Here is a 21,592-nt window from a genome sequence, read left to right as displayed (position 1 = left end):
GAAAACATTTACTGTTATAGCTGTCGGGATCCGCAGTGAGAAAATAAGCTGGGATGGGCAACAAATTAGAAGCTGTCAGTCACATTAGCATTCAGTCAGCCACCGAAGCATTTAATGGTAGTTGCAAATTCCACGCAGGTGTTTCTTCTGCATTTAGTTACCCCTAAAGGTTTTTAAAGGCCGCAGGTTACCATGTTATATTAGGGCTAGATGAGACAGGCCGAACTGTGCAGCTCATTTCCTGGAGTGGCTTCCTCCTGACATTAAGTGTTTGTGGCCATACTTATTCTTCTTTACGTAATTCCATAAGGGCTTCATAGTTCTTCCTGTTTCCTAGTTTCGGTGTCCGTCTTACCCTGAACGATAGTGGTTACAAAGTACATGTAAGTTGTGTTTTGAGATTGTGCTGTTTTTATGTTGTTGTGATTATGATCATCATTGTGCTGAACTGACTTCCTTAGTTTAGAGTTAGAAACCAAAGCAGGTTAGCCTGCGCTTGATTAGAGGTTTAAGATTGGGTTACCCTTCAAGTTAGTGTCTATTGTTCCCTGGCCTTTCATTACAGGTTAGAGTTTCCCTGTGAGCTTTTGTTATATTGTGGCTGGGTTGAGGTCTGAACAGGGACAAATGTCAGAACAAAATGATCTAAGATTTAGGGTACCCACGTTTTTCATTGCAAGGTGTGGGTCACACAAAGTTCAACATTTGGAAAAAGTTTTTGTCTGCATTGTATTCCAAAGCTCATGTCATCCATCTTTCAGTACAACGTCCACACTTTAGCTGGTTTTGGCATGATTATTACTACTACTGCTATTGTCCTATTGACTGGAAGTACTCGATTTCACCGTTTGGAAAGTCTGCAAGTAGCTCCCGCAGCTTTGGCTTCATCTTTTAATGAGTTACACCCCCTCTCAGACAGCATCCGCTCTATCTATCTTCTTCCTCTGACCCGCTGTCCCGCCATCCATTCCATTACCTCTCTATTTTACCAGGCAGTTATTAAAGTAGATCTTATTAAAAGGCAGGAGAAAAAGCTAATCTATATTTGCATTCAGTCTATAGCAATTCATTAATATTATGACATTTACAGGGAGCTTGGCGGGGCTCCGGCTGCCTGCTACCCTTTTCCCTCTCTGAAATGTTAATTTAAAAAGTTCTGTCTTTGTAATGGAATAAGAAATCCTCTCTTGCCCTATCAATTCTGGGTGTCTGGTGAGGAATACTAATTCATCTGTGGTTCCAATTGAGATAGCATGTCGCCCTGATGGAATAAGAAAATGCAGAATTGGTTTTAAAGTCTTTAATGCCACAAGTTGTGTGTATTTCTCTTTTGTGCTGCAATCTGAAAAGCACGCACCTCCCAGGGAAAATATGTGCACGAATACTTTATCGCTCTTTAAAATTGTTTTTATTGCAGGCTTAAATATATGCTTATTACCAAAGGAACAAGCAGGTAAAGTAAATAAATTGGGGGGAAAAGTGAATTAGATGAATTTCTTTGTCTTCCAGACTACTCACTATGTGTACGAGGCACTTTGGCAGTGTGGTGACACAGACCATACGGACATACAAGACAGACCAGTTCCCCCTGCTCCTCATAGTCATGGGGAAACGCACATCCAACGAAGTTCTAAATGTTATTCAAGGTAATTGTCATTTTATTCATCCGACAATTAACTCTGTTTTCTGTAATTATCATGAAAACAAACTCTTTTATTGCCCTCTGATTTTCTTTTCTAATTCAGGCAATACAACAGTGGATGAGCTGATGATGAGGTTAATGGGAGCAATGGAGATCTTCACAGCACAACAGCAAGAGGACATTAAAGACGAGGTAAAGCTTGAGCAGAATCAGACAGTCTGCTCGCAGGAAACAAAAACGTCAGCCTCTGATCCTTAAAGATGGAGAAAATACTTTATTTCTTTGTTCTTTCAATAACTACTTGGTTCATTATGGACCATTTGCTCTTTCAAATGGAAACATATGCTCGTGTTTCCTTGTACTGCTGTTTAACAGTAGCTAGGAAAGTTGTGCAAAACTGCTGTTGACTAAACTAACCAGTTTGCTACTATCTATACTTTCCACTGTATATAGATGACTTCATATTTTTATTTATAGGAGGTACTGTGGCCTGGGGAGCACTTCCAAGTATACCAACCGAATTCTCAAATGTACAGTTTTTTGTGAGAGTCACACTTTTGACATTAACCCTTTAAAAGAGGGCACGCTCTGTTTTGCGTAACTATTTTTAAATCCCGGTAGAACTGCAACCACATAAGCTAGCGCAATAAATTTTTTTGCATATGAAACCGGAGGAGTTGTACTTACATCTTATGCCATCAGCTTGTCTTAGGTCACAGTTTCCTTCCACATAGAGCTTTGCAAAAACTGCATAAAAAGCGCTTGCAGCAACAAAAACATAATATTCCAGAAACATGCTTTGCCGATCCGATCAGCTGTTCATAACACTTCCTATGTCCATCAGCACGAACTATCGCATGTCCGCCATGCCCTGCCCGAAACCGGAAGTGACGTCATTTTGCGGAAATGTAGTTTTTTACCATCAAGGCCTCGTGATCCTATACTGGTGTTTTTAAAAGTTATGTTTGACTTTATGACTTTCTGTGTCGTTTCTGGGATGCTTAGGACTCATATTGCACTGCTGGAAATAGTTTATTTTGATGCATATGCTGCTTTTTTGCAAATTTGCATTATAATATTTATTTTCGTTTTTCCTGCAGTGTATAGAAATTGGTGTATTTCAAAAATAAAACCATGAAGACACTTAAAATAAATTTCCTGTGGTGGGAAACTATTTTGTGCAACTTTTTTGTATTTACAGTTTTGAGAGATAAGCCTCTTAAATTTCTCTAAGTAGAAATATATGTTAAAAAACAAAAACGATTTTCCATTTTTTTGTAGTTTATTGCACTTTTTTGCAATTTATGTAATTACTATGCACTTAATGCATACATATTATTAAAATTTAGGCTGTAATGGTTGTATTGATGTATATCAACTTGAAATGCTCCCAAAAATGGCTCCACAGCATGTAAAAATATAATATAAGCTCTGGTGGACTTGGTTCTATGGTAGGTCTTAAAGGGTTAAGGACATCGTTTCAAGCTAAAGCTGTGCTTTATTGGTTGGGATAAGTTGAAGACTGCCAGAGGTTTCTTCCTGTTAAAAGGGAGTTTTTTCTTCCCGCTGTCACCAAAGTGCTTGCTCATAGAGGGTCATATGATGGGTTTTTCTCTGTATGTATTATTGTAGGGGCTACCTTACAATATAAACCGCCTTGAGGCGACTGTTGTTGTGATTTGGCGCTGTATAAATAAAATTGAATTGAACTTCTACCATAAATCTTATTTTAGTTGGCTAATCTCAGTGGCTCCAGTAACTGGACCAACTTTTAACATTGTGCGATAAATTGCAACATGTCAGAGCACATCAGAAGGCATTGTTAAAATATGGCTTTTGTTATAATGACTCGAGAACCATTCAGCCATTTCATCCCCTTTAGTTATCAACTAGAGTCTGGCTACTGCTAACATATCTGTTGACCTCCTTTTACCCAAAGAGAAAATGTAATTAAAACATGATTAAAACATTCCTTCCATAGAAAAGAAAAGGTGGAGCTAGCATTTTGTGTCCTTCCCACGAATCTTAACAATATGAGACAATGCATCAGTCACTTACAACGAACTTAACTAATTTATTAACTATCATCTCATATGTTCACTCAAATCCTTTTGACATGAAAAACACTGTAGTTACCTTTAACTTAATGGTCCTCATAGCTTAGTTTAGACATTCCCAAACCATGTGAGTGCCATGGTAACTGTTGTACATGATATGTGAATATTACTATGGTTAAGTCTATAATTGAAAACTGACCTGTGTGACTTGAAGCTGACTCGTTCAGATGAATAAAAAACAACAACACATTACTAAGCTTTAGAGTAATTTAATCAGCACTGGTGTTTAGTCTCTTAGTATGTCGCAGAAGTTTTGGTTTTGGTTGTGTGAAATCTTTCGTAGCTGCCCTTTCCACTTTTACGCGCGTTTTATTTCCACGGATTTTTGTCAGCCCTGACTACACTGTGCCTCTTTTTTGACTACTGTATCTATAGATGACAGATGTCAAGCTGTGTTAGGTTCAGCCATTATGTTAAGTCAACCAAACAGCCTCTTTAGCAATTCGCAGCGCTATTGTGGGAGTCATAGCATCTCAGTTATGGGAATCGTGGCTGAGGAATGAGTTGAGTTTCACACACACCCTGAGGGTCAGACTTGCTCAGGTGAGCTGCGCCCTGCTGAGTGACAGCTACTCTCTCTGTGTTGTTATAATGTCTGTAATGCTCTGGCTTTATTGTGGATTTGTCACTCTTAGTCGCTCGTCAAATAATCATTAATGATAGGATTTAAAACAAGAAATATTCAGAGTTTGTACATAAAGTGTTGGATCCTAGGGTTCTTTTGTTTTACAGGATTAGTGCCGGTGCTGTGTGTGTGTGTGTGTGCCAAAAGAATAGTAGTATTACCAAAATTAAACACTATAAAAATGAAGTGTAATATATGACTATTTATTCATTATTAGTACCATCAACCTCAAGATTTTCACTGACAAACCTCATTTTCACAGTACCTGCTTTTGGGTGCTGGTGTATATGATTCTTTCCCTGTGTCTCGTCCTTCTTCTTCCATTTTTCTCCTTTCCAAAGACAAACTCAGACATGAACGCAGACACCCAGACATTCCTCTTTGACAGCGACTTTTGTGTCAGTCTGGAATCGGAGCAGCTGGAAGGCCACATTGTGATTTCTACCAGCCGTACTGACTCGCCAGTCATTTGTATGGTTTTCTGTGTTTTAGCTTAGTAGTTAGTAATCAAATGACTACTCGATGCAATTTTGTGGTCTACATCTGTCAGCATTTGAGGGTTGTTGTTTTTTAAAGGTCTTTTTCAGGTCATTAAGCATGCATTTCATATGAAAACTAGCCAAAAACTAACCATTGTGCAGTTTGTGCTGATTTGGTTGAAGAGTTGTATATAAAAAGAGTATAAATTTGAGTCGAGTTTCATGGTTAGGTGAACTAGTGTCCACAGAAAGGATCTGATTTAAGCCAGGGCCCTCTGTTTGTTAAGTGACAGTGCGCATAAAGGCTGATATCGCGGTCCAAAAGGAAATAATTGGATATAAAATTTGCCCTCTGGCAAGTAGAGCTCAGCCACTTGGTTCCAAAATTAAATTGCAAAAAAAAAAACAACCCAAAAACCGCCATATAAAGCGTCTTTCACTAGTTGTTATTTGTGAGCAAACATTAAATATGTGACAGCTTGCTTTTCTGAACACCAAGTGTATCATCGCAACTAAAAGACGGCACACGTCTTGCCAACTTGAACAGTAGCCAAGATATAGTTGTGGAAAATCTGTTTCTTTTTTCCTCCAAAGTTAAGGCCCTGAAAATCACATGGTGTTTGAGCATGTCAGATAAACATTTCCCTTCATGCCTCCTCACTTTAGGTTATTCAAAGTGTTTGAAAACATTCAACAGCAGGTCAAATGAATGTAAAATGAATATCAAACATGAACTACTGTGCGACTTGTTTGCGTGACTCGGGGGCAATCTATTGAAAGTAGCCACTTTTGATGCTTTTGTCCCTCTGTGCCATTCTTTTACAGTTTCCTTTCAAAGTTCATCTATTATGTAGCCCAAAAGCACAAATGTATATTTGCATTTTCCAATTCAGTGCAACAATACACACTGTCATTTTGCTTAGCCGCTGCCTGGTTTCACAGTACCCCTCTGATCATCACAATAAGCTTACTTTGCCATATCCGGGCTGACACACAGCGTGGGCCTTCAGAAAATAGAAAACTAATGGCTGTGCGCTGTTAACACAATGGACACTTGTATTTAGTCCCAGTCTTTATAAAACACTTTGTAGCCACAGCAGGTAGAAAGAGAAAGGCCGCCTGTCCCTTTCCCTCTGTACAAACAGGAAGAGAGGCAGCGTGAATAAAAGAAAAAGGGAGGGTGAAACTGAGATGAGGAAACATAAAAGGGGCTCGGGGTCTGGTAAATGACAGCCCAGTCAGAATGAATTCCCTTCTGTTGCTACTCTTTCATACCTGGTGTTTGTATGTAGCCGCACTTGACATGCTGTTTTCTGCTGCTAGCTTCCACAGCCGGCACTTCTGCTTAGATGTTTTGTCCTCGTGTATCCTTTATTATGCTGTTAGTTAATGGGACCGACTTTCTTTCTTCCCCTCTCTCCACTCAGGACGAGCGCGAGGCGAGGGAGATGGTGAAGAGAGAACAGGACGAGGCCTATCGTCTGTCTTTAGAGGCTGATCGTAAGAAGGTACTTTCAGAATAATGCAGTGTGATCAGAAGTTGACGCACGCTTATCATGGGCATGAATGTCATGTAGGTTTGTGCTTTTAATGATTCCTACGAGTTCTTCCTCTTCCAGGGTGGAATGATGGCACAACATACATCTGTAGTGACTTTCACAAACAAGAACTGGGTGCACAACTTTGAATTTAATTTGTATTTTCTCTAATCCACATGGGGTCAAATGTCTGTGTATATATAGGCTCAAATATATACACCATGTCCACTAGCAACTTACACCTTAACCAGACACTATAAACAAACTTTTGGCACAATTATGGATATTTGACCACCCTTCTTTGCAGAATTGATGAAGTTCATTTAAGTTGGTTGGTTTTCTTGATACAGCCAAGCCCCAGCTTTTAGTCCACGAATTTTAAATAGGGTTGAGATCGGGGCTTTGCAAAAGCCATCCTAGCAGCTTAATGTTAGCCTATTTTATCCGTTTCAAAACCAGGGATTGTTGTCCTACTGGAACACCCAATTGCTTCCCAGTTTGAACCGTCCAGCTGTTGATTTGAGGTGAAGTTGAAGAATTTGGAGGTAGTACTCTTCCTTCATTGTTCCATCCACTTTTTACAGTGTAGCAGTACCACTGGTAGCAAAACAGCCCCAGAGCAGAATGCTACCATCACCATGCTTGATAGTTGGTACAGTTCTTCGGTTTAAGCCTCAGCTTTATTCTTCCAAACATACCTCTTGCTATTTTGGTGGAATAGCTCAGTTTTTTTCTTGTCTGACCATAAAGGTTTGCGTCATAATACAGCTGGGTTGTCCATATGTGCAGCTGCAAACTGTGGACAGTGATCCTAGTGATGCTTCCAGACCATGAGAAAGTAAAAACTTGTATTTATATACAGGTGTTTAAACTCCTCTAGTGATCTGGAATTAGAAATGGCCGATTAAGCTTCTGATAGGATCTACTCAAAGCCCTGACCCCAGCCCTATTCAAAATTTGTGAACTATGCTTAAAAGCCGGGTCTGTGCCAACAAACCAGCTAATTTAAATTAACTCTGTAGTTCTGCCAAGGAGACAGAATTATGCCAGGAGCTTGTTGATGGCTACTAAAAGCATCTGGTCGAGTTTTAACTTGCTGAGAGACATTTAACTAAATATCATCGGGGATGTATGTATATATTTGACCGTGTGTGGATTAGAGATAATCCAAAGTATGTTCAAACGTGTGCCCAGTTCTTGCTTTCGAAAGGCGTTAAAGATGTACAGCATACAGTCATTCCAGCCTGGAAAAAGGATGGTTCAAATCCGTTCATGCCCCTGATGAGTGTACGTAAACTTCTGACCACAAGTGCACCAGTTATCTTTGTGTATCACTGTCAGTTCTTAAGTGTTGTTTTTGAAGCATAGTATTAAAATCAAAGTGAACCTCAAACATCAGGTTTAGAGTACAATCTACTCCTACTGTGTTACTCGGTTTAGTTGAGGTGTCGTAAATAATAAGAAATGCCTTATTGTTGTTCAGTGAGATCATAATGAGCCAGTGTGTGTGCAGAGCAGCTCATTTTAACTTTAAATTATGCTGTGCTTGTGCAGACTACAACTTGCGTGTCTAGAACAAAGTTTTTGTTGATCAGTCAGTTAGTTCGTCAAAGCAAATGAAATTAATGATTTGTTTATGTTTTTGGGGGGTTTTTTCAGAGAGAAGCCCAGGAGAGAGAAGAGGCCGAACAGTTTCGCTTGGAACAGATGAGAAAGGAGCAGGAGGAGGAGAAGGAGGTGAGTACAACAGCCATAATTATACTAATTATACAGCAAACATAGGTAGCCAAAAGTGTCAGTTAGGGGGTGACCGTGGCTCAGGGGGTTGGGAAGCGTATCTGTAACCGGAAGGTCGCCGGTTCGATCCCCGGGTTCTCTGTCCTGGTCCTTGGGCAAGACACTTTACCCTACTGGTGTTGGCCAGAGGGGCCGATGGCGCGATATGGCAGCCTCGCTTCTGTCAGTCTGCCCCAGGGCAGCTGTGGCTACAACTGTAGCTGCCTCCACCAGTGTGAATGTGAGAGTGAATGAATAATGGCATTGTAAAGCGCTTTGGGTGCCTTGAAAAGCGCTATATAAATCCAATCCATTATTATTATTATTTAGTTACTAGTTAATTCGTACCAAACAAGTTTGCTATTATTCCACAACAGCAGCTCATAATTCGGTTGAATTATAAGAGAATTTTGGACTCGAGCACATTTCAAAATGATCAAATGGAAATCTACTATTAGCTAATGCACTAGTAGTATGATTTAGCAGGGTCGTACCATTGTGCTGTTGTTTATGTCCCTTTTCTGCTTACTCAATAGTAACTCAATTAAATTGTGGTTTTGGTGGAATCTGCCAGTCAGTGAAGCCTGTGTTGTGTCAGTATACAAGCACACAGCCATTTCAAAGAAATTAAATATCCTAATTACAGCAAGGCCGATCCCCATTAATGTCACCTTCAGTGTACACAGTTATTGTCCCGGTTAGCTTTTTTTATGCTGATATAGCACACAGCCTCATATTCAAACCCGAGTGAATAAAAGAGGCAATTCATGTACACAGACCTATGCACAAACATACACCTAAGTAAACACACATATTCTCTGGAAAACAATTATTGTCTGCAAAGACGGGGCAAGCGCACACACACGCACGGCGGCTACAATGTCACGCACACAGGAAAACAATAGTTGTCGGCGAGGATGGCACCAGCGTCGTGATTGTCTATTGTAATACAGTGTAGTCCTCGCTGATTGCTGTTTGCTCTGCAGGTCAGAGCCCGAGGGCAGCGAGAGGTATTGGGTGACCCGTCTTGCTCAAATGATTTGTCACTTAAGTTAAACAGACGACAACAAAAGAGCCCTGAACCTGGCCTTCTTAATTATATCACAGTAGTCCACGAATCAAACAGTGCATACATGCTTGTGTATTTTCGACAACAATAGCCGGGATGGCGTTGTGTTTCCTACTTATATTAATTTTCTCTGCTCGAGCTCAAAGGTTTCCATGGCGTCTCCTGTGCTGACGCGCTGTGTTGTGCTACTGTCTAGATATCCATAAATATGAGAAGCAGCAGCAGCTGGCGTACCGAGACAATGGCAACTTAAGTTTCCCAAACTGTTAAAGGATAACGTTATCATAACGTGATCCTGTTTTGTGTACCAGTAGTTCTGATGGACGTCGGTTCAAATATACTACAAAAACCTAATTAACAAACAAACAAAACTGGGAATTCGCTTTCCTTTTATTTAATCACTATTACTAGTTGTGAATTCTTCTCCTAACTGGAGACAAACATGTGAAAACTAATTAAACAGCAAACCTAGGTAGCCAAAAAAGTGTCAGTTAGTTACTAGTTAATTCGTACCGAACAAATTTGCTATTATTCCACAACAGCAGCTCATAATTCGGTTGAATTAAAAGAGAATTTTGGACTTGAGCGCGTTTGAAATGAGTTACTTGGATTTTAGCATTTACATCACACATGCTGCTCTTTATTTAAACAGTCTATGGCGGCAACTGGTTCTTTTATGACTCCTCGCTGTGCCGGTGCCAACTTAGTTATCCGTCTCCTCGAGGAAGGCGCGGCGTTGCCTACCACGTGAGCCGTTTTAATTGGAATAATTTTTTGTTTGTTTGTTAGTGCTTGTGTACAGTTTTCGGTTGAGTTTACAGTAGAAACTGCAGACACACCAAAAACACCAGTCACCACCGGAGAGGGAACAATGCTAGTGGGAATGCTTTCTCTGTGATTTTATGCCTTTGTGCGAAGAAACGGGAGATGAATATGGGAGCCGGTGAACTGGGGGTTGGGGCGGGAGGGGGTGGAGGGCATGTGTGTTTCATGCGCCTGTGTGGACTGGCATTATTATTTACCTCCGTCAGGGGGTCATAGCATACAGTTGTGCGGCTGTCAGGTGCACCTATTTCTCCTGCTCATCGTCTGTTTGCTTTCTGTGGTTAGCCGAGCGGAGCTGGAGAGGCAGGTAAATGGACGGAGAGATGCTCCCGATTATTTGTGCGGCGCTTCCTGGGCCCGAAGCTCGACCAAACGTGTGCCTCGTGGTTGCTTCGGGGACGCTACCTCTAACTCGCGTGGGCGTTTGGGCTTGTGTCTGTGGTTGACTAGCTGTCTGCATTTGTATGTCCACCACCTCACGCGCTCCTGTCTGTCATTTGTGTGTGCGTATGTGTTAGCTTTGTCCCCAGGGACAGCTTTAACTCAGTCAGCTTCAGCTCTTGTACCTGAGGGAGCTGATGGCGGAGCAGCACGCGCTCCACCCTGCCCACCCAACACCAGAAGCTGCTAATGAGCTACTGTTGTACACTCTTATGAAATATAATTGCATTATGGTGTGTAAATAAAGCCGGGGCGTGTTGTCACAGCATATGCTCCCCGGCTGGCCAAACAGGAACAACAAGCCAGGGGAGGAGGAGGTGAGGGGTAGGAGTAGAAAGGAGACGAAGGCTCCAGGGAGCAGTTGAAGCATGGTTTTTGGAGCTCGGGAGGCTTGATTTGCTTTTCTGTGGAGGATGACAGTCAGTCGTCACTCATGAGCCCTGCCCTTTAGCGCAGACACAGTTAGCGTCTGTAAAATAAGTGATTGCTTCTCATGAAGAAGATCTTCAAAGATCTTCCTCTTACTAGTGAGGGTTTTCCACTATCTGCAGGGGTATTTGACACTTTTTTTCAGAGAGTGACAGAGTAAACAGCAAGGCAGCATGAAAGAATGAAGCACTTGGCTGCTCTTAGCATACTGATATGCTACTTGGCAACCTTCTGAGCTACAACGGGCTTTAGGGAACAGGGTGAGACACAGGGCAGCTAATTTAATAACATTCTTAGGGCAAGAAGATTGTTTAATTAATGTGAAATAATAGTGCTGCAGTAAGACTCTGAGAGCAACTTCTTGGCTTGCTTGGAAAGCGTGTCATCATCTTTATCGCTGCCAACGTTACTGTTGATACTCACTGTAAACACAGAGAGAACGAGATGCGTATTTTTACTGAAGTCACTGGAATAATCACGCTGACTTTGCTGTTTAAATGAAGGGAAGGCAAATACACGCTTGCAGCAGCAGTGCTGACTGCTGCATCTCACCAACACCTGTATGCAAATCTGTGTTTTCAAATTCATTAATGCATTTAACCGACAAAAACAAAAACGCTGGCTTTTCTTGTTTCAGGCAATCCGCTTGTCATTGGAGCAGGCCCTGCCTCCAGAGCCCGATGAAGAGTCAGGCGAGCAAATCAGCAAGCTGAGAATCCGCACACCAAGTGGCGAGTTTCTGGAAAGGCGTTTCCTGGGCAGCTGTAAGCTCCAGGTTCTCTTTGACTTTGTGGCCTCCAAGGGATACCCCTTTGAAGAATTCAAGCTCCTCACGACCTTCCCTCGAAGAAATGTGAGTGGTTTGCCTCCTCTCTTACAGACACGTCAGAGCCGAAATCGCTTCTCTGCTCCTGTTTTACTGCAAAGTGAGGATGCAGAATAGAAAAACGGATTTAGCCATTTCACAGTATTCCTTATGTAATTAGCTCCAAAAGTTTTGAATGCATTCTTATTAGGGCTGGGCGATATGGCCTAAAATCCATATCGCGGTATAATTTGAAGCACGTGCTGTAACGATATATATCACGATATATTCTTTTCTTCTGTATAACGTATTTTCCACACTATAAGGCACACTTAAAATCCTTTAATTTTCTCAAAAATCGAGAGTGTGCCTTATGTATGAATTCTGGTTGTGCTTACTGACCTCGAACCGATTTTGGCGTGCAGAAATCTGTTAAAAATGTTTTAGTACAACTTTGGTAAGCAGCACTGCTTGATGGATTGTCAGAGCATTACGGCTGCCGTAGTGAGCAGCTTCGCGGAGTAATCTGGGTCCAAAACTCCGTCCGCTTCAGGTCCCAAAGTCAAACAAACACTAAGAGTTAAAAACGGTCTAAATTCTTTCATCTTTAATAAAATCATCAGCGTTGCTGCTTTACCAGGTGTAACAATTAAGTTTAACATCCAGGCATCAATGAAAACAGAATTTATTAAATTTAACGGAGTTAGAAGTTAGCAGGAAGTTAGCTCGCTAGTTTACACCTAAACATGACATACCATGTTCTGACTGAGAGATTTTTGAAACTAATTAAAACTTACAGCTCAGCTACCACTTCCAACATAAACGAAGACAGAAAACTAAACAGCAGTGGCGTTTGCAGGGTTACTGAAGTTGGACTACCTGGTATATAATGTTGTGCTACGTGATTGCTAGCGACACAGCTATGTTAGCATAACATTAGCACAGTGAAGCTGGAGGATGAACGCTAACTTTTTTTCCACTTAACGTGAGGGATTCTGGTGGTCAGGGACAAATGCAATCGCATAGCAGGATGCTATACACGGGCCAAACTTCAGTCAGGAGAACAACTGAGATTATTCATCCACAATATTTCTTTGCTATGACTGTCGCCGGGCATAATTTGCAGATGATAATGGTTGTAGCCGCTGCGATGCTTTCGACCAAAACAGGCGCGGCTTGATGACGTCATCGACATGCGCTATCACGATAGAGCGGTATAGTCAAAATCTCTATCGTTGGCCAAATTTATATAATTTCTATCGTATATCGTTTATATCGCCCACCCCTAATTCTTATGTTTTTTTTGTTTTTTTTTTAATTGCCAGTATTTATGTCGACAACATACAGGCAAATAGGGAATGATATATCGAGATTCTAAATATAGAGCTCCCACCTCTTCTTCAAGGTCAAATAAGGTCAAACATCCATTAAAAGTCTTTTATCTTTAAAACCGTGCCTAAAATTCTAATTTCTTGGCCATATTTTGCATGTCAAATTTAATCCCTGATGTCACTTTAACATTTCACATTTGCAGTTTGTTTAAGTGGACCCAACAAAGTGTTATGTCTGATGTCTTAAAGTACCAAGAGAGAGAAATATAGAGAAATATACTGTAGTATATTATACAAGAAGCTGAAATCATCCAGTTGTCTTTCATTCAACTGTTCTTTGAGGATCTTTATCTTTTTTAAGAATGACTTTGTATCCTTCAGATGAATCAAATCAGCATCTCTGCTTGTGACACCCACAGCCCTAATTGGCTTTTCCATTTGGGCCTCAGCCCAACCTCAGGCTGCAGCTGTGTATGAAGTGCAGCAGGGACAATAGTTCAGATAATCTCTTGTCACTGTTTGGCGATTTTGTTTTCTTGTTCTTTCTTCTTTTTTTTTCCCTCCGTTATTGCTTCGTATTTGTTTTACTGTTTGTGTGCTGCAGCAGTAGCCCTGCGTCGGCGCCTTTGTTTACTCGCACCTGTGACGGGGAAAGTTAAGCCGACTGTTTATCCATCCACCTGCGCACACGTATTATTCAGTGAATATTAATTAGTATCAGTCCACTGTGAATACAGTACACTCTGACTGTGTTAGGATACAGTTGTCAGCACTAAGAGTAGTATTCTCTGTGGCTCTTCTGCTGACACCCTGCATCACTCAGCTATCTACAACCAGCCATTTGAGGGCTCGGTCGCTACGCTGTGTGGTAGCGAGCTAATGAGCACTGTTTTAACTACCAGTTTAATTAGCCCTGCTGCTGGAAACAAAAATGGGATTTCCATTAATCAAGAGTGGAGTGCATGTGGAGGGGTGGTGATTGTATAGAGGTGTGTGTGTGTCTGTGTGTGTGTAGGCTTGCCCAGGCAGTGTGCCATCGTAGTCTGTAGAGACCGCCAGGGCACAAACACCTCAAAGCAACACACACATTATCGCGCAGCTCACACTCTCCATTTCATCACGATCGCACACTTCAACACATGCACAAATATTTTCAAGCAAACACATGCCCCGCTCACAACTTTGTCACTTAAAGGATTCACAGTTGTCTCTTTATAATCAAGAGTAAACATGTGTTTGAGACAGAGATAAAGATGTGTCTGCATCGCAGATGAAATTCCGGCAAAAACAGGATGGCAGGATTAGAGGGGGAGAGAAGCGAGAAGAGGATGGTGACTGCAGAACTAGTCGGAAAAGAGAACAGAGAAAACAAAAGCTTGAACAAAGAAAAGATTTAATCAGAGAAACAGTCTGAAAGAGAAAGGGATAGAGAAGACAAGTGGAGAAGATATTAAAAAGAAGAGGATGGGAGATTATTCGAGAAAACAGAAAGGCGAGAGATTTGGAGAAAGAGAGGAGGGAAGTGGCTCAGTGGTAGTGCCAGTATAAGGCTGTGAACACAGGCCCCTGTCTAATCCTGCAGCTCTGTGTTGTAATTAAATGAGAGAGAGCATAGAAAGCCTCCATCCCGTCCAGACGCTCTCACTGTTGCTTTGCCAGGATCAGAGGATAGAGGATAGACCACTATTGCATTTGTAATACTGCACAACTGTTGAAACCTTTTTTTTTCTCCTCCCTTTTTTTTTAGTTTTCAGCAGCTTTGTGCAGTGTCACTCTTTCTTTTGCTATTACCCTCCTCGTCAGTCTTCTTCACGTCACGTCCACTCATTAAGCTGCAGCACAAATTAGTAGATCTGCTCAGCCCATCTTTAGAAAATTAAGCAAAGCTGGATGTCGTGTTTAGTTTTGGGGCGGGGAGCGGGAAATGCGTTGTTAACCAGGAGCAAGAACGGCGTTGTGAGTTAGGAAATGCGCTAACACGGGTTTCGCAAACTTCATCCTAAATCACACGGACGTTCGGATATGTCGGAATCATGCTTTTGCCACCTTCCTGTGGCTTAGCCAATAAATGTCTATTAGTCTCCACTTTTTGGACTCAGTCTCATCCTCAACATTTGGTATCAGTGGCTTATCTCTTCAGCACTACAGCAGGCCTTACACTGGCATCATTTGTACTAGGCTTAGCCGTGCTCAGGGAACTAACCCTTTCTCTGTTTCTATGACTGTCAGCGAGTTTGAGGAAGAGGAGGGGGGCTTTTAGTGTTTCAGTTTTCAGCTTTTCATTCAAGAATTTCCTCCGTTTTCTTTGATACTTGTTGAGCACAAACCTCTGCTGAAAGGCCCGAGGTCTTCCTTCAGCGTGCGGCGAATATGTTTAGACTGCCGTTATAATCATTTGCAATAGGCTCTTCCTGGCCGGCTGCTCGTGGATACCAAAACGCTGTCAAAGCGGCGTATTACTTTTCCCATTGTGATACTGTACTCTCTTTCACCTTTGCTAATCCTTCTTCCAGCTCCATTGGCGAATTTGCCCGAATGATTCTTAGACAAAACCTGAGATGCAGTAAAAATAAACAATGGCACAGAAGAAGCTTTGCTCTGCGCTGTAATAGGTTTTACATCTGTTGTACTGGTATGTTTTGTTTTTCTTGTCCTCCTATCTGAACAAGTCGTAGGAAGACTCACAGGAAGTTGAGCAGCAGTTTATTTTTAAAGTGTTTTTTTAATAAAACACATTTTTATAACGTGCAACATGGGTTCATGGTGCTGTGTGAGGCTTCATCCTTGAGTACAAATATAAAGTGTGGAGACGAGTATCCGTCCAACCTCTATAAGTTCCTCTTGACTGAAAGAGGCGTCTGATTGGTTTCAGATACATTTCGCTGTGCTGCAACAGATGTAACGGCCCCCACAGAGTCCTGATCTCAAATTCATCAACTCAGTCTGGGATTAAATGAAGAGACGGAAGAAAGTGAGGCAGCCAAAAGCTGCAGGAGGAATGTGGCAAGTTCCCTAAGACACGCTGGGAAAGTGTACTTAAAAAAAAAAAAAAAGCGATCATACCAAATTATGTGTTTTGGCATTATTTTTAAAAGCATCGACAGTTTAGTTTAAGGTCCTAAAATGTTTGGAAAGTTCTGGAAATATAAGATGCACATCGTGCACTTTCAATGAGACTTTTCAGAGATGATGGTTTAGCTTTCGGAGATTGATTTTTAAATATACAAATTATACAACAAGCTAGAAACCTTGAAATATTTTATTGTGGAAAAGAAAAACACATTTCTGCTGGGAGTAGTATTAAAGCTGGGCTTTACCCTAGGGATCTCAGCCCCCTCTTTACCTTAACCTTCTCCTCCTACTTTTCCTTCCAGCTTTCCCTCCCTCTGCCTCTCTGTTCCCTCCTCTTTCCTTCGCCTGCTGTCTGTACACCTCCCTCTCTTCTGCTCCATCTTTTGTATTTTTACTTTTTGGTCTCCTGCCACCCTGCGTTTTTACCCAAATCCCCCTTTCTTAAAAAAATCCTTTAGATAACTTAAAATATACCTTTAAAAAACAGACGAGTGGAAAATTAAAGGAAAAAAACTAAAGTCCTTAATCCTACACCGAGGGTCTCGGCTACGCTCGGATAGTTTGTCCCGTCACAGGAAAGCGACACCTCAAATTCATACAAAGTCGCTCTGAATGAAACATTGTTGACTGCAGTCATCTCTTCAGTCAGCGGCTCTCACACCTGCACATAATTTTGCACTGACATGTTAGACGTCGTTATTCTGTTATGACTTCCAGAGACGTTGGAAATCAACGAAAAGCCAAATTGAAGGTTTTGTGGTGGAACGTGGTGGCGAACCAACACCTTACACAAAATCTTTGTTTGTTCTTGCTTTGGTTTGTCGCTCGTCTCGATATCTATAAGTGCTGTAGTCTGTCTTTAATTTTCCTCACTTTCTTCTTCCCCATAGCTCTTTTTCCAGCTTTTTCCTTCCCCTTCAGTCCCCCCCCTCCCTCGCAGTCTGTGCGGTGCATTTGTCCTTTGAAGTGCCGTATTCTGGTCGGTTCTTTTCTGTTCACGCCCCAGCACTACGTGCTGTCAACGCTCCTGGCAGCAGATAATGATCTCCCACTGCTTTTGTAATTGGCCAAATAAACACTTGACAACACTAGTTTAAAACAGACAAGTTATTTGGTTTTAATTAACATAGCAGGGCCTGTAATGGCTTCATTAAAAATGCGTTATTTCAGCTGCACGTTTGATTATGTTGGAAACGGACATCTCGAGGGCCTGTGTTTATTTTCCCTTTCTTTTCTTTCACAGCTGAGCGTTGCTTAGTGTCGCCTCCTCTGTTATCAGTGTTGTTTTATTCATTTGAATTAAGTGACTTACAATTGTGCTATTTATTTAAAACTTCACATTAAGTGCTAATTATTTTTTTAACTGTGTTGAGATTTGCTTTTCGATAAGGACAAAAAAAGGGGGGCTTTATGGGTTTATGTTAGCCGATCATTTTACGTCATATAATTTTTCATAAGAAAAAAGAGATAAAATAGCAAAGATTGCAGAAAAGCACCATCTGTCTTTTTGTTCACATCCTGGGTTTTTAAATGCGAGGATCCCCAGTTATTATATTTCCTCTTTAGATTTCGCTTCTTCACAAACACCGCTTATTTCAGTTTTTTTATTGTGTTAATTTCAGTATTTCTAATTAACAACTGGAAAATCTTTTTGCGGCCAGTTAATTAGTTCTGTTTTTTTTGTTGTTGTTTTTCCCTAAATTGCTATTTAGTCAGATGAAAATAATATAATATTTTAAATTAGGCAGACAGTTTCCCTTTCATCTCCCTGAATGATTTCTGAAGTGGATGATTAAAATTTATATTGACTCAACGTTAAAAACAAACTGCAAAAAAGGGAACTAAATTGTGTCTGTCTTATGTATGTATGTATGAATGTATGTATGAATGTATGTATGTATGTATGTGTAGGCACTGGAGAAGAGAATATGGCTTAGGCATAGCAGAGGAAAAACAACAGCTTTGTTTGTTGACAGATGCCTCCATGCTTATGGTCTGTTAATTGGATAACAATGTAAACAATCACCGATGGTGCCCGTCTCCTGTGTCAGTGTGGCATCTTGTTTCCCTACTTTTCCTCTTCCGAGTCAGATGCTGCTCTCCTCCCGCTCGCCTCTCCCCCGGCGCTCGGCGAGCACAAACTCTCTTCCCGATTTTGCTCGGAACACACACACTCACGCATTCGCACGTAACCCACAGACACACGTCTTCACGCGCACCTGCTCCACCCCGAAGCCTCATTTACTCCTACCTGATGCTGCGGTGTCATAACAGCCTGTCGGGTTCATTAGCATGGCAGCCATTTGTGAGGCGCTGTTCCCGAGGTGGGAAAAGGAATCCAGCAGCTTATTTTTCATCGTTTTCCCCCCACCGTCGGGATGGAATATGCTTGCTGAGAATGCACGGGTGGAAACAAACATATAATCTCTTCCTATCGTCTCGCTCTGTGCTGCGAAGCTGTCGACGGGGTGAGGGGCATAAAGTTGATGTGGCAGCCCCTCCCTGCCCGCACCGGGCTCTGAAGGATCCCGCTGAGAAGTCAAGATGCTAAATGACACCTTGAAATGAGGATAAGGAGATGAAAGGGAGTCCAAGGCCTTCTAGATCTAGTGTGACATTTCCAAACACCCGTGGGAGATCGGAGACGTAGTATCTGATGCGGATTTGTCCACCTTGTCTAATTTAATTGCCTCGAATACTTTTTTACTTTTGCAGAATTGGTACCTAACAAAGATTTAAACGTGCCAATTGAAAATAGAAAAATGTGTTTATTTAATTAGACTTATAATACATTTATTATATGCTCAGAAGGTGAGCACAGGTGATGCCGTGGTTCAGTTAATGGTCAGAGTTCACATTTCATTGCCTACAAAAGTCTGTTTTAAATCTGTTGCTTTGCTTGTTGTGAGGCCGACCTTTACTGTGCTCGGCTTGCCCTCTGACCTTCTAGAGCAGGTACAGGGAGCTGGCTAATTATCCCACCGTGAGTTTAGAATAGGATCTCTAATCAGAGGGGCTGATGCAGCAGTGACCAGATAAGCCTCGGACACATCTCGGTGTCACACCGCCTCGCCCATTCAGCCCAGGTGTTAGATTGGCCCGATGTAACACAACCCCGCCAGTGATTAGCTCACATAAGCTAAGAGGCCCGCAGGGGTGGTGGGTGTCAGAGGGAGAGAGTCGGGTTGTCCTGTTTTTCAAAACAGAGGTCAGACCTCCTTCATGTCGGCTAACTCGATCAGCTCCGCGGTGGGTGGTACTGCATCGTGTGGAGTTCTCAGAGCAGATAAATGTTTTTTGCATTATGAGAAATGTTTCTGTTAAAGAAGAAATTACTCGCATAAAATTCTTCTCTGGCTTCCCACTGCACTCAGTCTGTGTCTCACACACACACACACACTCCTGTCCTGTAACCTTCATCAGTTTGTTCTGGATTGGAACCTTTTTAAGAAAACAAACCTAATGGTCCTCTTAGGGAAGCAAATCTCTCAATTCTCAGGTTACCGCTTAGGATTTTTAAAAACACGACGTTAGAATAATACACAACGTACACACTCTCTTGCAAACACACACACATTAAATGAATTTAGCACTAAAACCACACTGTTTTCCAGCCTGACTCTTGGGAATAGATGGCGAGACAGTCACACAGTGAATGACCGAGGCCACGGTGACACTAGTGTAGATAAACCTGAGAAGGTATTTTAAATAGTTTGATAAAATTAAAAAGAGGGTTGACAGATTTGATAATTTTGTTGGTATTTTGGCTCATTGAGTTGATTGTACATTAGGAGAGAAACCTTTAACAGCAATGATTCAGAAATGTCGTCTTTAAGAAGTAATAGTAAACAATTGCACGTTCCACAGTGTTACACTCCTCTGACACCCCTATTGGCTCATTTGGGAGGTGCATGGCCTGAACGTCCATATTGTTCACACTTGAAGACGTGTTCATAAAACCGTTTGGGGGTTCACCGCTTTTGGCTGCTACAACTCAAGCTAGAGCTCATCATGCCCTTCTTGTTTGTGCTGCAGTCTTCAGTACTGTACTGGGCTCGGGGTAACTTTAAACTAAATTCACTAATGACCAAAAAGGCCAGAGCGCACCCCCTCACTCAAGTTAAGCTCTCCGCACAATAAACAGAAACCGTGGAGCAAAATAACAAACAAGTGAGGGCAAAACAGCCACCTAGTTAAACTCCAAATCAAGCTAAACCACATTGAGGAGAGCTTTACGAAAGTGGCTTCAAGTTAACGTCTTTGTTTCGTGCTGCCGATCGTAATCGAGCAATCTGAGGATTGTATTTTGGGGAAGCTGTGATTAGGATTTTCATAGGTTTCTGTATTTGCAGCAATCTTTTGCTCAGTCTAATGTTGTCGTCCCTCCCTCCCCACCCCCCAAAACACCACCTTGTCTCTTCTCAGATCACCCAGCTTGATCCAGGGTCGACCCTGTTAGAGGCCAAGTTGTTTCCACAGGAGACGCTCTTCCTGGAGGCTAAAGAATAAGAACAGGCCCTCCGATCCCCGAGAGGTCCGACTGACTGACTGATGAACTGGCTGGATGCACACTCGTCACCGAGCATGGCCCCCACACATCAGTCTGGGCCTCAACCAGACACACACACACACACACACACACACACACACACACACACACACACACACACAAACTACCATCTCAGACACACATAAACACACTGGCATGCAGATCCAGTGACACACAAGTTGAAGTAAGCTTCTCTGCCCTCAGCCTGGTCGTCGTACATGAATGCCTGATGTACACGTGTTGCACAGAGGAGCAAAGACAGTACCACAAGCACACAGCCAAAACATTCACCTCTACAATCCCCCCCCCCAAAAAAAACTCCCCTCACACTCTTCTCGACTTCACGTTCCCAAACTGCTGTGTCATTGTTTTCTCTCACAACACAAACACCGTACAAATAACAGCATTCAGAGACTGAGTAGACAAATCTTTGTCACACACAAAAAAAAAACAAATAAAAAAAACAAGGACTTGTTTCCCGTTTCCTCATTGAAGACACCGAGGCTGCTTTTTTTAAGACATGTTTTTTGTGTGTTTGAAACTAAAATAGAAAAGGCTAAAAAATGTAATTAAATAAACTTCGAGAAGAGGCGTAGCTCCGCGAGGCCCGGGCCGTCTCATCTCCATTTGTGTTTACCCACTGAACCCTTTTCCCCAAACCGCCCTTCTAGAGCTGCACACCTCCGTCTGCTGTCCAGGTGGGGTTGGGACGCGACACGTCGGCCCCGTCAAGCTCCGTTCTTCCTGGTTTCCACATCCACTGCCCCAAAAGCCAATAGATTGCTCAGTTTTTAGTTTGTTTGTTTTTTTCTCCTTTGAATCCTTTTTAAGTTTGATGCTGTATTAGTTTTAGTTTGATATACATTATATAAAATATATGAATATGAACATCAA

General features: G+C 41.9%; 1 protein-coding gene across 2 annotated transcripts in view; it reads left to right on the top strand.

Moving 5' to 3' along the window:
• The window catches only part of faf1 (Fas (TNFRSF6) associated factor 1), a 66,093-nt gene extending 44,501 nt beyond the window's left edge, over nucleotides 1-21,592 (top strand). Inside the window, exons 14-19 of one of the 2 annotated variants that reach the window (XM_085150724.1) lie at nucleotides 1,510-1,646; nucleotides 1,746-1,834; nucleotides 6,291-6,371; nucleotides 8,061-8,138; nucleotides 11,579-11,794; nucleotides 20,575-21,592. In XM_085150724.1, coding sequence (XP_085006850.1) covers nucleotides 1,510-1,646; nucleotides 1,746-1,834; nucleotides 6,291-6,371; nucleotides 8,061-8,138; nucleotides 11,579-11,794; nucleotides 20,575-20,658 — 685 coding nt within the window. In that variant the 3' untranslated portion in view covers nucleotides 20,659-21,592. The other variant, XM_085150723.1, reaches the window with a different exon arrangement.

Source organism: Neolamprologus multifasciatus, chromosome 23, assembly GCF_963576455.1.
Source record: "Neolamprologus multifasciatus chromosome 23, fNeoMul1.2, whole genome shotgun sequence".
NCBI lineage: Eukaryota > Metazoa > Chordata > Actinopteri > Cichliformes > Cichlidae > Neolamprologus > Neolamprologus multifasciatus.
Note: the sequence above shows the minus strand (reverse complement) of the source record. Positions and strands in the feature narration are given on the sequence as shown.